Source organism: Porites lutea, chromosome 1, assembly GCF_958299795.1.
Source record: "Porites lutea chromosome 1, jaPorLute2.1, whole genome shotgun sequence".
NCBI lineage: Eukaryota > Metazoa > Cnidaria > Anthozoa > Scleractinia > Poritidae > Porites > Porites lutea.
In genome coordinates this window covers 56701593-56718614 of record NC_133201.1, presented here as the reverse complement: position 1 = coordinate 56718614, position 17022 = coordinate 56701593, and the positions used below count along the sequence as shown (strand labels likewise).

The following is a 17022-nucleotide window of genomic DNA, read 5'->3' as shown; positions in this document are numbered from 1 at the left end:
TTTACATTTGACCTTTGTGGCCTTTTGTCTTTTGTCTGTCATTCGTAAACAATAGCTAAAACAATGTAACTACTCCGTCGACCAATCCGCCGTTCTGACCAGATATCCGGACAGATTTTACGTCATCAGTTAGAGGGCGCGATCCATTCAACCAAACTTCCGACCGGTCCGACCGGGAAAAGGGACCAGTTTTTTCGAAACTTTTCCGGTTGGACCGAACCGATCCTTTGAGTTTTGGACCGAAATTTCCGGAAATTCTGGTTGAATGGAGCTGTCGCTGAGTCGCAGACGTTCCTCCGCGTGAGAACGTTCCCAGCGCTAGCGGCGAAGAGCGAGGAGAAACGGCTGTTTTCGCCGGCTAGGGAAAGTCAAAAAACCGGCCAAAAAAATGGCGGGAAGAAAAGGCAAGAACGAGGAGAAGTTCTTGACTTTTTTCCAGCCCGTTTAGACTTTCCGTCGACCACACTATCTGCCCCTGTGTCCCGAGGATGTGCTAACCCATGTTCACAGCGGTCAAACGAGTGAAATTTGCAAAAGTTAAGCGAAATACTTCAAAGTTAAGGTTGCTGCTTTCACTATCGAAAGTTTAGGGTATTACCAACATCCTGTTACTTTACTAAACTTTTTAAAAGTTTACTAAAAAAGTTCTAAGTGATTGAAAACCGATGCTGACGTTATTATCGGCGCCATTTTCAAACATGATTCTCTTTTAGCGCGAAGCGTTTTCAGCGAAAAAAGCTCAAAATTTTAAGAAAAATGGAAAGATAGTTATGTTGACTAACTGATTTATACATCTTTGCCCATTTTTCTCTAACTGGTAAATGAAATCCCAGCAATAAAAAACAAAAATAACGATTTTATAGACGTTTGACCGCGGTGGTTAACCCATGTCACTTTGCGAGCTTGAGTTATCCATATATGAAGTACCAAGTCTCTAAACGACGTTTGCGCGGGAATTTGCAAGCGATAAGCTAATTTGTAACATCCTTTTCAAAGCTTCCTATTATCTCTATGATATGCCTTCTTTCACTGGCTACACTCCTTATACCAAGAAAGAAGAGAACAGAGATCGAGGAGATGACTCTGTTTTTGGCACTGATAGTGAAGATGAAGCCGAGGATATCTTCGAAGGCGCTGATTTCGACTTCAGTATCAAAAAGCCAGCGCGTCAACTTCGCCCAGTTGTGCAAGAAATGAAAGAACTGCAGCGAAAGGACGGTAGTTTCTACGAGAAACCAGGAGTCGCTCGGGTGCGTGGTAAATTTGATCCCCTGTTCTCTAAACCTTGGTGGAGAGTAGAATTACAAGTTAACACAGTTAAATCATCGAAGCACGAAAAGATGGCTTCCTCACTACCTTCTTACATGTATCGAACGGATGATGGTCTTGGGAAAGATATTTTGTCTCTGTTTTTGCAGGCGTGCGAAGTACACGAGCAACATGTGACGATGTTTTTGGAATTCATCAGAAACAACAACCTTAGACCATCATTAAATAGTCTGCTGGAAAACTTGAATCAATTTAGTCATTCTAGTGAAGACCACGAGGAGGTCGCGCACCAGATTCAAACATCGCTTCATCATGCACGTAAGTTTAATTTTAATAAGCTTTCTGCGTGGAAATAGACCTCTAGGATACATCCTCTTGACCCCACATATATTTTGTTGTTTTAATTGTCTTTGGTTTAAAATTTTGTTAACCAGATAGAACGACTAAAAAAATTAATAAATGTGGTTCGAAAAGTGAACCGAAGAAAAACCACAACATACACGTACGCGGCTGTCAACCCCGGGGGGGGGGGGGGGGTACTATAGGAATTTCTGGGTGGGGATGTGCCACAGGGACCCTGGAACCCTTAACCTATACCAGAGTTAGTTCAGCTGAATTTTGCTACCCTATACTAGAGTAAACTCCCCGAATCCCCCCTATCCTAGAGTAGCTGTTTCCCTAGTCTAGATAAAATCTTCAACCAACTGACTAGTTTCCGGAAAAATGATACCCTATCCTAGACCCAAACTCTCTGATTTATATACCCTATCCTAGAGTAAACTGCTTGAAAACCGTACCCTTCACAGCGGCACATACCTATATAGCCCATATATGACAGTACCCCCCCCCCCCCGGCTGTCAACCCCCCACGTCCTCAGATTTTGAAAATTGATAGGGAATTTGACAGAGGAAGTTGGTGTTGACACCAAGTCCCGCGGTTGGTAGGGTTAGATACATAATGCTCGAAAATTTGAGCCTTATGCTTTTGAGGGTTACCCTCAAAACAATGGCATTATGCCTAAAATTATGCTCGAAAAGTAGCATTATGCTTGACTGATCTTGGCTGTATTTGATGCCCTTTTGCATCCCCGCAGACATTAATACAACATTTTACCACATCTGTTACAAATTTCGAACTGGCAGCCATGGTGGATAGACAATTGGCCAGCCTTAGCAGACTAGCAAAATGATGCAACGGTGCAACAAGACATTGAAACTAGTAATCAAGCCTTTGAATGGACGTATTTATACCAGAGGACGTCTGAGACATTTAAAACATCTTAGACAACATAGACGTCTTGTATAAATACGGGAAATACGGCAGATGCATTAAACGTGAGATGAATAAAATGTCTGAAGTTAAGTGCGTCCAATGCACTTAACAGATGAATAAGGGTTTAAGACATCTAGTATTAAAACGGGACGCACTTAACAGTCAGACATTTAATGCGTCTGGACTTCTAAGACGTCTTCTAGTATAAATACGGCCAATAAGTTAATCCTTACTGAAAGCACTTGAAAGTAAAAATTTCGTAGTACAGTTATGGAAATTATTATTATTTTTTCATTATCATTCACATTATGCTGAAAAAAGTGGCCATTATGCTTGATGCTCTGACTAAAGCATTATGCCCAAAATTATGCCGGCTTAATGTATCTAACCCTAGCAGTGGGGACTTGTGAATTTCCTCCGATCATGGATGTCATTGTGGAATGGGAGTCACTCAGTTACCAGTTGCATTACTGTGTAATTGAATAAGTGGTAATCAAAGATGTCAGCCATTGTTCTGACAAGGATCTGAAGGTACATGTATACAGCTGTGAAAGATGGCGGTCAAGGAGAACATAACAAGCCATCTTTTTTTATCCTCTCTATCTTATTCAAATGTATACAACCATTCAAGTGATGAACCTTTAAAATAACAGTTTCTGCAAAATGATAAGTTGAAAGGCTGTGAAAAACATGATTGTACCACTGGCTTCACAGCTATTAACCCATTTGTTCCTGGATATTTTGCGGAAAAGCGCGTTTTGACGATAGTCAAGCGGTTTTCTGGTCGCTGTCGTGCTATACAGAGCTAAAACTCACCACAAAGCTGTTTGCAGGTCGTTCACTTCGCGGCCTTCTAATCCAGATGCAAAATATTTGCTTGCAAAGTTCAGGCATGTTTTGGGGTTTAAAAGTGACACAGCAGTCTTGACTTTTACTTTTCTCTTTCTCTCCTCCCCTTTTTTTCGCTTTTCTTGCCTCGTTTTTTTTTTCGCTTGCTGGGCATTTAGTAGGCTTCATTTTGGTGGGAAAAGTTTTTAGGAAAGCATTTTGGATCTTAGGATTAGATGAAAGGAAAGGTAGGTGTGTAGTGGAACAAGATTTTCAAGGAAATTTTCAGGACAGTCAGGGGTGTCAAAAGAAGCCAGCTGGTGGCAAAACTCGCTGCCTACTTGGTTAGTATCGGCCAGCTACTATGCTTGGCATTTCCTTGTGGATGGGGTTTTTTAGCGGGGCTCCCACGCGCGCGAAGCGCGCGTGGGACAGAGCCCCATACCCATAGATTATGGTCAACCTCTTTTCCTTTGGTTGTCACGTGATTGACCGAGCGTACGTACGTACGTACGTACGTACGTACGTACGCGTCTACGGATTGTACGGGTGGGGTAGGGGAGACTATCAAAAGGAAGGGAGGGGTGTCTCAGGCGTGTCTTGCCAAGTCCACATCTTTTACATTGGACATTCACAATATGGTCAATTGACACCTGTCAAAACAGGATAGCCACTGACCAGTATCCCATGACCATATCGCGGGCTCAACTCATTGAGGTGACGTCATTTATTTGGAAGCTGTCCGCTGACCAGTTAATTACTTTACTAGATTGCGATCAATGCTCAGTCTCATACTTTCTAGCTAGTTTGGGATCGGAGCACAGGAAAACTGATACACGTCAATGTTGTGATCCATTGACAGCTGTCAAAACAAGGTATCCGCTGACCAGTATCACTTGACTATATCGCGGGCTCAGGTGTCGACCCATCGAGGTCAAGTGTTTTTTTGAAGTTATCCGCTGACAAGGTACTGGTTTTCAAATGATCGCAGGCTCAAGTTTAATTTTTTTTAAATTCATATGAAATATGTTGTGTTTATGTGCCGCACAATTAAAATTTTGATTTCAAACTGACCTCGGACGCGAAAATTCAGCCAGCTGCTACAGGCAGGGAAGACAGTTTCTTTTGTTTTTTCTCGCCATGTTCACGCGTTGGTCACGCTCTACGTCCAATTTTTATGCTCTGATTGGTCAAAATTTGACAGATGAGTTCATGCGGAAAATTTATGCAGCATCTTGAATCTTGTTTACTTTGACAGCTGAAGCTGACAGAGTTTTGTGTCAACTTGTGATGTTTTTAACTTTCTTTTTCCACTGGATGTACAAAATGAAATTCAGCTGCTATCAGGAGTCTTCTGTTATTCATGGCCAGTTTGTTTATTGGGTTTTTGATTGAGTCAAAGTCGGAAATCCGATTTCGGATGGCATCGTTTTCGTTTTCATCTTGCTTAATGCGTAAGAGGGTTGCAAAGTCTGAAGCGATACTGGCGTTACTTGATACCTTTCAGGAGCTGCATCTCGAGTGGTAAGCCTAAGTAATTATTGTATTTGATGTTTGTTTTTTATTCCTAATTTAATGAAGTCGAGCGTAGTTGATGCGGCTATTTTGTTTACGCACTTTTGTAATATTTGAGACAATGATCTGACCGAGTATCAGGTTTGTTATAAGCTTACAGATCTTTAAAAAGCCTTTAGACATTTTTTCACCGCAAATAGAAAGAAAACGTTTCAAAGAATATTTAGTTATAATTCTGGCTGTAAAAGAAAGGTTTGAGCGGTTTTCTTGCCTCGAGTTCGTCTTTAAAAAAAGCAAACACCGGGAAGCCGGCTTAAAACATAAACTTCAGCTTTAAGCTCGAAGACTCAGGATTTTTAGAGACACTTTAATACTTGTCTTCCTGAATGAAAATTGTCGTCTCTGTATAAGTTGTACAGAATTATATTTGTTTTATTGACTGTTAGTACTCTCTCTTGTAATTTCAATCGTTGTGCCGATTGTTTTCAGTCGTTCAGTAAACAACGCTTCCCGGAGTACTCAAAATGCCGCGCGTAAAACCGTTTTAAAATAAAAAATAAACATAATAGATTCTTTATTATGTTGGAGCGTAACTCTGTTAATGTTCGTTCAAATACTCGCCACTGCTAGCACTGTAAAAGTCAGAACCGGCTGGCCGTATAGATGATTTTGAAAATTTTTTCAACGGTTTACGGCTAAAGCCCACGCGTGCTTCGATCGTCCTGAAGAGCAATTTGTATCGCAATATTGTGAAATACTGCATTCTGTTTTCCGGGGTCTGTATGATAAAAACAGTGCCTCATAGTACTGTTTCGCCTCAGATGTGATGTATAAATGATATAAAAGGTTGGTTTACACGCACCCAGATTTGTTGGCAAGATTTTGTAAAATAAACTTGTCAAACGCAAAAAATTCGGCCGGAATGTTTTTTCCAGGCCTAATTAATCTACTGTGATCAAGAGCCAACTCGATGTGAGATTTGGTTCACTCTTGGGCTGTTTGCAAATTATTTTTTGTAAAATCACTTAGCCTTTCCCTGAAAAGTCACACGAATGTGCTCTAAAGTTAACTGAATTGTGGAATACAAGTTTATTGTTTGATTTAAATTATAAATTTATTAATGGGAGCCTCGCTTTTAGCCCTGGCTAAATCTATATATTAAATAAAGTATCCCTGGACTGGCCACTTACTTTGACAACTCAGCCGTCTACTTCAAAACTTTCTGACAACCCTTTCAATGTTACATGTTTTTTTTTGCCTTTTTTCTGCGGTGTCCTTGACTGAATTGTGCTCATTCTGGTATGGTTTGAAAGATCTCTTCACTCTGCACAAGTAAGTGGACAAAGTTGCCCTTGACCATTAAAACTGATGACGTCACAAGCAGTAGAAAGGATGTGAATCTGCATGGGTGGTTACAGGCAGCTCAGGGGCGAATGGGTCAAATTTCACAAATTGTGGCAAGATGTAATGGCTATTGATTCAGTGAAACACATTTGTCCCACAGTCTTCCCACAGAGTCTTGAATTCTTGGAAAAGTCTTGAAATTTGCCCAGCAATTTTTCAGACTTGGAAAAAGTCTGAGAAATAGAGATAAAGTCTTGAAAAAATGGTAAAAAGTCTTGAGTTTTTTTTGAAGGCTGCAACATACATGTGCATAACAGGTGAAATTTTTTTTGTGTTGGTCAAATCTTATTCAGTCTCGCCTGTACATTTGCAGTGCATCATGGAAAAAGCTTTGTTCCTGCGTTTTTTTTTTAAAGGTCTGACTCTCTATTGATCACCTATTTGATAACTTTGAGTCTTGGAAAAGAAATTATTGTTTTATTTGGAAAACGTCTAGAAAAAGTGGATCCAAAAATCCCGATGAACCCTGCTCTCAGTTGGAGGGGTGGGGAATTTGTTCTCTGTTAACCAAATATGATGTTGTTGGGGTAGGCTATTTGAGCAAAAAAATGCTTGGAGTTCAAATCCCTGGCTTCAAAACAAGTGGATTCTATTTCTTTTCTGTATTGTGAATATTTTAACAGTGTTTGCACTGTCTTAACAGTAGCATGTTTTGTAATTTAGTTGATACAGTTGTACATTTGAAAAAATGAAATTGAGAGATCTCAGTATGCTTGAGCAGCGAGGACTTCATACCCTATTCTGTGGTACATACCTATATATTTGTGTAGGTAATAGCATGATTTGTAGTGATATTTGGCATAAATACCACAAGTGATATTTCGAAATTGTTATACGTAATTTCACAAGCCGTTAGGCGAGTGAAATTTGAGACAATTTCACAAGTGGTATTTATGCCAAATGTCACGTACAAATCATGCTATTATTTGTTTATACTACTACCCACAAAAGGTTTGTAATTTTCACATGTAGGTATTTCAAATTTAGCTGCTCTAAGCCAATCAAATTGCAGAAATTTCTCATGTAGTACTATAATATTTATAATTTTGTATTTGGGGAGGGGAAGAGCTGTTAAAAAAGTGTACCACTTTTTATTTTGTGGCTTTCTTAGTATTGCTGGTTTGAAACTAATGACACAGCGGCCATGTTGGTTGACAAGAGTACAAGCTCTTCCCTACTCTAGGAGCCTAACGTTTTTTCATTCAAATTCTGTGAAAGGAAAAAATTGTTTTGTTTTGTTAACCAACATGTCCACCCTGTTATGTTGTTGCTAACCCAGAAAAGCTTTTTAAAGCTATTGTTGCAAGTGTTTTTGAAAATGCATGTAAACTTTCATTTTTCCAATGAGCATAAAAATTAATTTTCTTGCTCATCATTTTCTCTCATGTTTGAATAAACTTATACCTTGTATTTGATATGTCAATTAATAGTAATAGGAGTCTCCATATCTATACCTTTCCCTCTAGGGTTAAGTTAATTTTTAATATTATTTGAAAATTATTTTCTGTTTCCGCTTTACTTTTATATTTGCAGCCACTGGTAAAGCTTTCCTGGTGCCAGAATTTACACGTTTTGCTCACCGATTATTACCTCGTCATGTTCGTTCCATCTTTGATGAATGTTCCCTAGAGTTACTGCAAGAATTAGAGAGGGCCATCAACATGGAGCCATGGATTTTTGGCTACTGGACTGTTCTCAGTTCAAGGTATGACCTGTCAGGATGTGAAGCTAAGCTAACATCTTTTCAGGAATGTAATCTATTCCAGAAAATGCCAGTTATTATGAAAGATGCATTGCGTTTATACTACAAACTTTGTGAAAAGATCCGTAAGTTTGGGCACACTTACGTACATCTCTCGCAGCTGAAAGGATGGGAAACTAATGTAAGGCACTGGGAGGAGAGTCTTTCCTATCTGAGCTCAATAGATGCAGTGGAGACTTGTGATGACCATCTGGGTGATGAACGGATTGTCTTTTTACCTTACCTTCGTCGGTTTGAACAAAGAATCGCAAACAACTTGTCATACATCATGCATAAGGAACCGTGGATTGGTAACATTGTTGTTGAGCAACAGGTAATATTGTAAGTGGTTTGAAATATGTATGTGTCCTCACAATATAGTTAAGGTGGCCAGTACTAGTTTTCTTGCATGGGGAGTCCATTGCGCGTGCATCTCACTTCACTTTGTATGTGCAAGATACAGAAAACTACTATGGTAGTGTGCTGCTATTTTTGTGCAAAGTTACTTTTGGCCTGTTTTCAATAAAATTCATGTTTATCTAACTGTTAATACACCGTAAAAAAATCCTGTTTTAAATATATATTTTCATTTCTCCGCTCAGTGCGTAAGTTTCAAAACGAATACTTGCATGCAATGTGCACCGCGATAGATCATGACAGGAATTAGAAGGCCAATGACACTCTTAAGTACTAGAAGAGCAATGACACTCTAAGTACTAGCATAACTACAAAAATAATAAGCTAGAATACTACCACAATTAGCCACACTTTATCTTCTTGGCTACATTTCATCATTTGGATCATGTTTACCTTACAAGTTGATAATGAAAATTGAACACTTTAAGTCAATTTTCCCGTCAGTCTCCGCAAACAATTTTGTCTTTGGCACTTTGCTTTGTTGCTTATGTTGAAAAGTTAGTCCAGAAGGCAATGTTTTGAGTGACTAAACATTACCCTGAATGAGAAAACCTAATAACAATGCGTAAATTGGATGCGTGTAATTTTTTTCTTCTCTGCAATGACTGTAACAAACTCAAAGGATGCCTACGAGTGTACACGCAACAGTCAGCGGTAGTCAACACAGCGCATGAGTAACCTATGTTCTTATAGGATTCAGATTTTACAACCACAAAAACACACATGGGAATTTGTCATTTCTCAAAGTATTTTAGAAGAAAACAAGTCCTGTGACCCCCTATTTTTATTGCTTTCATGTTTTGTCAGAGTTGACAGGAAACAGCAGTGTTCTCCTTATCAGGTGGTAACCCGGTAAAATTTACTGCCTGAAGCAACACCTCTTACCACCTGACACGGCCTGAAGGTTTACTAAAATATTATTAAAGAAGTACTTTTAAAAAATACACGGGTTGTGGTCCAATCCAATTCTCACATGCCACAAGGAAATGAATAAATATATGGAAAAGTAATAAAGTATAAGAAGCTTTCCTTTTTATGGGCCAGGTATTTTGGAAAAAGAACATTGAAGACAGAGTAAAATTTTGGAATCAGTCGTTTATATTGTTGTGTAAAGGTAACAATGGCGCATTTGCGTAAAATAGGGCTTAAAATGAGGGAATGACATTTCAGTGAAAGTAGCTCCTAAATTTCCCAGCCTGCTCCTGGAAACATGTACCTCTGTGGTGCATATTGTTTGCCTTTAGGTCCAAATAATCCTTAAGATACATTGTCATGGTAACTGCTGATGACAAAATTATGGTTGTTTTAAGTCAAGCATTCATTGTATAATCTAACTCTACAAAAGTGCTGCCATGGCTTTGGATTGAACTAGCCAATGAATAACTGAGTGGATGGAAAACAATCCTGCATTAACTGAAACATGTTGGGGGATAAATAAGTCTTTTGTTTTGACTTTGACTTGAAAAAATTGACTATCAAATTACCAGCCTTTTAGGAAGAATGCTAAAAAAGTTTTTCAAAGTGCTCTGCTGTAAATAATTTAAATGTACAGGATTTAGATAGAAGACTTGTCAAAAGTTATCTTTATCACGCACAAATTTATTTGTGTGTGTATTTTTGAAATCTCGCTGAGAAAGGAATCCTTTGAGTGGGTGATTTAATCGCGAATAAAAATGAACTTATAATCAAAAACGAGTTGAGATTCTTGCACCTGTCACAATTAGATGCCTTAAGGCCTTTCTCTTTATTCGATTCTCTACCAACTGAATGGTGTGAATTGTTAAAAACATGCATCTCTACAGGTGTCACACCATTCATTGTGCGTGATGAGATAAAGTTCAGCTTAAATGGTCAAATTGTTTTACTTGAAAAAGTGTATTCAAAAATTGTTTATAAAGAACTTTGAAACAGAACCGTCGCTCCACCAACTGCTAAACTAAAGTTTAATGCTCATTTACACTTTGAACTGGAAAAAATTTACAGCTTGCCATATCACATTGCCTTGGATACAAAGACTTGCGAGTTTCAGTATAAATTACTAAACAGATGCCTTGTGACAAATACCTTCTTATGCAAAATCGGTGTTATACCATCTCCAGCATGCTCCTTATGTGGTGAATCAGATGAATCCCTCAAACATCTTTTTCTGTCTTGTCATTATACTAAGAACTTCTGGGCTGAGGCTATAAAATGTCTTGTTGATCATGAAGTCAAGCTCGAAAATCTTTCAGACAAAGGTATACTGTTTGGTATTATTGGATGCAAGGACAAGATATTTGTGAATCATATTTTATTACTGGCAAAACAATACCTATACTCTTGTAGACAGAACAAATATTCACCCTTCATTAGAGTTCTTAACTCCAAAGTTAACATTGTTTTCTTAATCGAGACAGTGATCGGTAAGTCAGACAATAAGCTGCAGACCCACAATATGAAATGAAGCAAATATAAATTTGATTAGCATACAATCCTTTTGCTGCTTACTTCATTTATCAATTTTTTCATGTAAATAGAGAAGAATGTACTGGGGAGGGGTGTGTTTTATCAGTATATAATTGTGTGTGCTATGTATGTATGTTTAGGTTGCTTTTCTTTTTTTGTATTTTTCTTTCGTGTTCATAAGGGTCAGTGTGTAAAACATTGCAGTACATGAATTTATTGTAAAAACAAAATAAAAATGTATTAAAATACAAAAAAAAAACGGTCAAAAAAGAGGGAAACTGGTACGAGCCACCTTAAGAAAACAAAACTTTCTCATGAATCAGCAGGTTGGTAACTGCCGCCTCCTCAGGTCCTTAGGTTTTATCGTGCCCTGGTCGCAAACAAAGGCAAATGCAAAATGCTAGTGACCTTTGATGAAGTGCAAGTGACAATAGGAAGGAGAAAGAAGGAAAGAGGCTGTTTCCTCCTTCCTGCCTTCTCTTGCCTGCGTGCAGATGTCTCCTATTTCCTTTGTTGCACGCGTGCAACAAAGGAAATAGAAGATGTCTGCATGCAGGCAACGCCTTCTCTTGCGCCCAAATTTGTATACTAGAGAGACGTGTGAGGCAGGATAGGGTATATAATAGGGATGCTAAAGAATAAATAATAATGATGATAAATGGGAGATCACAGAATCATTGCAGAGACAATAATTATCTCTGGCTGAACCCCTAATAATGTCCAATTTAGCAGGGCATTTGTTGCTGGATATGACACCAACATCTGTTTAGTCTTAAAATGTTGCAAATGATTCCTTGATAAGTATTTAAGAAAGAAAAATTGTTTCAATTTAATAATATATTATTGTTAATGATATATGAAATAAATCATTATTGCTGTTGTTCAAGAGAGTTGCCAGGGTTGTCACCAAGATTTCAAGTTGCCTGATAAATACAACAAGCAGACAGGGAATAAAACAGCTAGGGATTTCCTTTGGTTTTATATTTCTTCTCTTTTCCAATGAAAGTAGCCAGGGACCACATTCATAATAGCTGGGGAAAATTTTTGGTCCCTGTTGTTAATCCTTAATGACAGCCCAGGTTGGTCTCTAGTTTAGGTCCTCTATTTTTCTAACACATACATTTATGACACTCACAACTGGGCTTGGTTTGTTGTATTGTTTTGTTCTGAGTACTGTATGTGTGTTATTGATTGTTAACTTGAAACTAAAAAAAAATGTTGTATAATTTATATTTGTTGGTACAAATTAAAACCTTACATTGCAAAGTGAGAGAAAGATGCAAAACTACTTTAAACAGTACATAGTGGCATTAATCTTCAATTGTGTGGTTAAGTTTAACCAAGGGTTGAAAAGAAAGTGCTGCCTTTGTAATGACATCTGCAAATGGTTAGGCTTTTTAGTCTTCTTGGACAAGGATGAAAAAATTTAGGTCCCATCTCACAGCACTTTCACTGATTTGTTCTTGTGGGACGTAAAAGAACCTACATCACTATCGAAAAGAGTAGGGATCGTAGACCCCAGTGGTGTGGCTAACCTTTACGAGTTGTGGGATTGGGCAGAGATGGCACCTTGCATGGGACCTATGAGTCCCGTTCATGCACATTCCCTCTGGGTAGGCCTGTGTCCAGAGAAGCTGGTAAATAAATAAATAAGCCAAATTGTAAGCAATATTATTTTTTTGTCAAAGAACAGATAAGTTCTGAAGCTTATAACAATATAAGCCTTAACTTACAAGATACAGTTATGATAACACAAATTTATACTCTGACCTACCTAACTTTTTTAAATCTTAACCTGGATTAGCTAATCAACCTTGCGGGAACCTGGCCCAAACTACTTTACTTTATGCAAATTAAAGGAAAAAGATTTGAATTATCAGTTCAAAGAGGACAGACAGCAATTGTTGTTGCTCGAAATATCCATAATAGGTCATAGCTGTTCATCAGTAGGATGCCTAAAATGTGTGCAATATACGAGTAGGAAAACAACTCAAAGAAAATGTAATGCCTCAAACAACGAACTAAATGCACATCAATTAAATAGGTAAATAAGGCATGCATTCAGCCAATGAATGCCAATTTGATTTGCACAGTGTAGTCTTACTTTGGTCATTCCCCTTCTTACTAAACAAATCCGAAAAGCCTCATTACAGTGTAGATTTTTTAAAAAAATTGGTAAATGTAATGTTGTGCAATAGAATCATTTTCAGTTGATGTCATTAATGGTTCTAATCAAGTCTGTGTTGGGTCACTGCAGGAATTTGAGGGAGACGAAGACCAGATTAAGGCAGCCAAGTTGATAACAGAGAAGCCTGTTGTTGTGATGTCCGGGCGTGGAGGTTGTGGCAAGACGTTTGTAGTCTCAAAAGTCTTGTTGAAAGCACTGGAGAGAAAAAAGGAAGAGATTCGCAGAGAATTCTGTGAAGATGTAGATGATCAGCTCACGGCCGGTATTGCTGATACTGTTCCCAAAGAAGCCAAGCCATGCCATTCTTTAATTCCGGATACTCAAGGTGACAAAGATTCGATGAAAAAAGAAGTTTTCCAAGATTTCTGTGATGATTTAGATGATAACCATGCTGTAATTCTTGATGCTATTCCTGAAGAAGCCAAGTCATGCCATTCCTCGGGGCTAAATATGCAAGCTGATCATGACAAAGATTCAACCCACCAGAAGGAGGTAACCAGAAAGATAAAGAAGAAGCAAAAGGAAGTTGATGAAGCAGTGTTACTGACAGCTCCAACTGGCAAAGCTGCTTCAATATTAGGGAGCCGAATTGGGCTTGAAGCATACACACTACACTCAGTAATATACAGCTTCATAAACTGGGAACAAAAGTCTCAGGAAGAAAATGATTGGAAGTTCCACAATGTGCGTCTGCTCGTGTGTGATGAGTGCAGTCTGGTCTCAGTCAAAGTTTTTTCCAAACTCCTAAGCTGCCTGAAAGAGTGGTCAAAGCTGCAGCAAGTCATCCTTTTGGGAGACATAAAGCAGCTGCCCTCTATTGAGCCAGGCAATTTTCTTTGTGATGTATACCAAACACTTGCAATGCATGGTGTTGCTGTCACGCTGAAAACAAATCATCGCTCGGACTCTGACCTTATCGTTCAAAATGCTGTCAAAATTTCACAGCCTCCCAGACAGATGCCACATTTTGATGATTTGAGAAGGTTTCATTCAATAGATTGTTCCTTATATGGAGGTGACAAACAGAGAGAGACAGACGTTGTCAAACAGGTTATAAACGATGTCTTGAAACGAGAGGAGTTGCAAGACCCCAAGTCCTCACAATTTGTGGCATTCCGCAATGTAGATTGCAATCTCATCAACGAGCAATGCGCTCGCCATTACAACAACCACTCCCTTTTGAGCAGGAAACCTGATTATCAAATTGGGGACAAAATCTGTATCAGGCGTAATGTGGAATGCAATGATGTATATGGAAAGAGGCCTGTCAAGTTATGCAATGGAGAAATATTCTTCATCCATGATATCACTGAGGAGCAAGACAGTCGGGGAAAAAAGAAAGTTTACTTCATCTTGGTCAGTGGCCAAACGATGCTAAAAACGAGACTAAAAATCAGGTTTGGAGAACTAAAGGCTGCCAAACTGTGTCATGCTTGGGCACGAACCATACATACATTCCAGGTAAAAATGATTACACAGTATGTTATTTCATACACTTGACTGAAGTTCTACATCATAGCAACTATTTTGATCTAACAAAATAGTTAGGTAAAGAAAGGAACTCGGAAAAGAATGTTCACAAAAATATAATGACAACATTGAAGACAGTCTAGTTTCTTTTTACTTCTCCAAGTGTATGTCTTCTGAGCAACCCTTTTTGTTTCTGAACATACCTACGACGGAGAAATATAAGTTTTAGAGAGTATGGCATCCTCAGTGTATTATTAAGAAAAACTTCAGAGTGGTGCGCCCATGTATTCTACCAATAGTTTTCCGTTTGGATGATTACTTATGACAACTTCCCGATTTAGATTTGAAACCTCTTATTTAACTTGCCAAGTCTGAAATTCACAAAGTTTTGCAAGATCTTACATACAGCATTTTATTTTTTCTATCAGGGCTCTGAGATAGAGACATTGGTATACGTGGTAGGGTGTCCACATTACCAAAACTGGCAGCATGTGTATACAGCCATCACGCGTGGTATACGACGCGTAATAATCATTCACAATCCAAGCTACCTGCAGAAAGCTATCCATACTTGTCCTGAACCGCGGCAGACAAAACTGAAGGAAGACATAACTCGACAACTGCACTACTGCGATCCGCCTTGGTCTGAAGGTCAAAGCTCAGAAGCCAGCGATCAAACTGGTCCTCAAAGATTACAATCTAATCTGATGCATGACTCGGTTCACCAAGTGGAGTCTAGCGATCCTTGTGGGTTGGCCCGTAGTGGTGATTCTAGCAACCATCACACTGCTGACCAGGAGAGGCCTTATACTAACGGCATGGAATACACGGTTGACCAATTAAGATTGAGAGAATTAGAGGCATGTTTCGAGGTATCCTGGTCCGATGACGATGATGATGGCTTGGAACAATTTGATGCCCAAGAAGCACAATCAAATGAGGTGAAAACAATCGCCGCTTATCCTGAAGTTGACAATGCCCATTCCTGGCAGGAAGAGAGAGTTGATAGAGGTCAACCCAATGTTTTAAATGTCTCTAACATTGTGAATTTGGAGGAAAGCAGAGCAAAAGAGGATAGCACATCCAGGCTGAGAACAACTTCCCCCGGCACCAGTATACAAACCCAGCAGACAAGTTCATCAGTGGCTGGCGCTCTCCCAACTTCACCCCTGAAAAGGAAGCACCCAGATTCAGAAAATTCTGAACATATCTTCTCTTCAAAAGCACCACCGCAAACGCCACTGAATTGTTTTGCATCTTCGCTGTCATCGGTTAGCCCCTTAAAGCACAATTCATTGGGATCGAGGAAAGTTATCCTTGCAGATTTCCCTTCCCGGTGCAGAATTTGCAAGACAAATATTAACTTTAAGGATAAAATAACCTATTTTAACGAGGGTTCAAGAAAGTGGTGGATTCATAGCGAGTGTGCCTAATGCCCTCTTTATTATAACATCATGACCTTTTCAATTAATTCACTTAAAACTTTTCTAAATGAATTGAGAGCTAAAATTATTTTTATTTTTTTAGCAAGATTACTCGTGAATTTTAGTTTTAGATTTAGTTTTTAATTTTAATTTATATTTTAGGACAATTTTTAAATATTTCTCTTTTAAGTTTTTCGGCTGTTAATTTATTTATATAGGACAATGTTAAATAATTTGCTTGTATATTTAGGTTAGATGTAAATCTAAGGTGCATTTGATCATATTGACGTGTAATTTGCGCCAAAAAAGTAATAACTCATTGTTAAATTATTATCGCTGCCCGCACAGGGCAGCTACCAATTTTTGTCGTGAGAGCGTCTGAGATCTCGATTGGAAGTTTGTTTGTTAGCAGTTCACAGTCCCCGGCGTAGCACCCTATGAAGCGAAGTGAAATGGCGGACAAAATTTTGTGAGCGCTAAGAAACTCAGACTACTAGTAGTCCCCATTTTTCCTCAGGGATAGTAGAGCGAGCGAAACGTGAACGCGAGTGAAAATCACCCCAGGCGAGAAAAGGCCACATGCCGCGTGTCGCCTTTTCTCGCGTGGGTTGATTTTCACGCGCGCTCGCGTTTCGCTCGCTCTACTATCCCTGAGGAAAAATGGGGACTACTCGTAGTCTATAAGAAACTATGCTCTTGATATGCTCTTATGGTATAGATATGCTCTTGACTTCAATCCTCAATGAACTGTGAACAGAGCATATGTGTTGTTAGGGAAACTAACCAGGGATTTGCTCTAATCGTCTTTCGAGCAACTCGGCTTTGGATTCCATGCTTTATCAATCCAGAGATTTTAATTTTGATTTAGTTTCCTTTGAGATAAATAATCTAGCTAAAAGTTCTGTAAACCAGTCGAGTGGCTATTCAAATAGCTAAACAATTTCTATCATAAGGTACAACAAGTAAATGTCAGTTTAGCTCGCAACATTAACTTTATTCGTGTGGTTATGTTCGTTTTTGTTGTTTTATACGGCTCTTTTAAAGGATA

General features: G+C 38.8%; 1 protein-coding gene across 1 annotated transcript; it reads left to right on the top strand.

Moving 5' to 3' along the window:
* Positions 1-976: 976 nt before the first annotated feature.
* Positions 977-16168, top strand: LOC140940233 (DNA helicase B-like). Its single transcript, XM_073389152.1, has 4 exons — positions 977-1587; positions 7823-8364; positions 13150-14541; positions 14979-16168. Exons 1-4 carry the CDS (start codon positions 1017-1019, stop codon positions 15981-15983), a joined length of 3510 nt encoding a protein of 1169 aa, XP_073245253.1. The 5' UTR covers positions 977-1016; the 3' UTR covers positions 15984-16168.
* Positions 16169-17022: the final 854 nt, after the last annotated feature.

Coding starts and splice junctions, on each gene's coding strand:
- LOC140940233 (XM_073389152.1), top strand. CDS start 1,017: ATGCCTTCTTTCACTGGCTACACTCCTTATACCAAGAAAGAAGAGAAC. Junction 1,588..7,822: donor AACATCGCTTCATCATGCAC/GTAAGTTTAATT, acceptor TTATATTTGCAG/CCACTGGTAAAGCTTTCCTG. Junction 8,365..13,149: donor ACATTGTTGTTGAGCAACAG/GTAATATTGTAA, acceptor GGGTCACTGCAG/GAATTTGAGGGAGACGAAGA.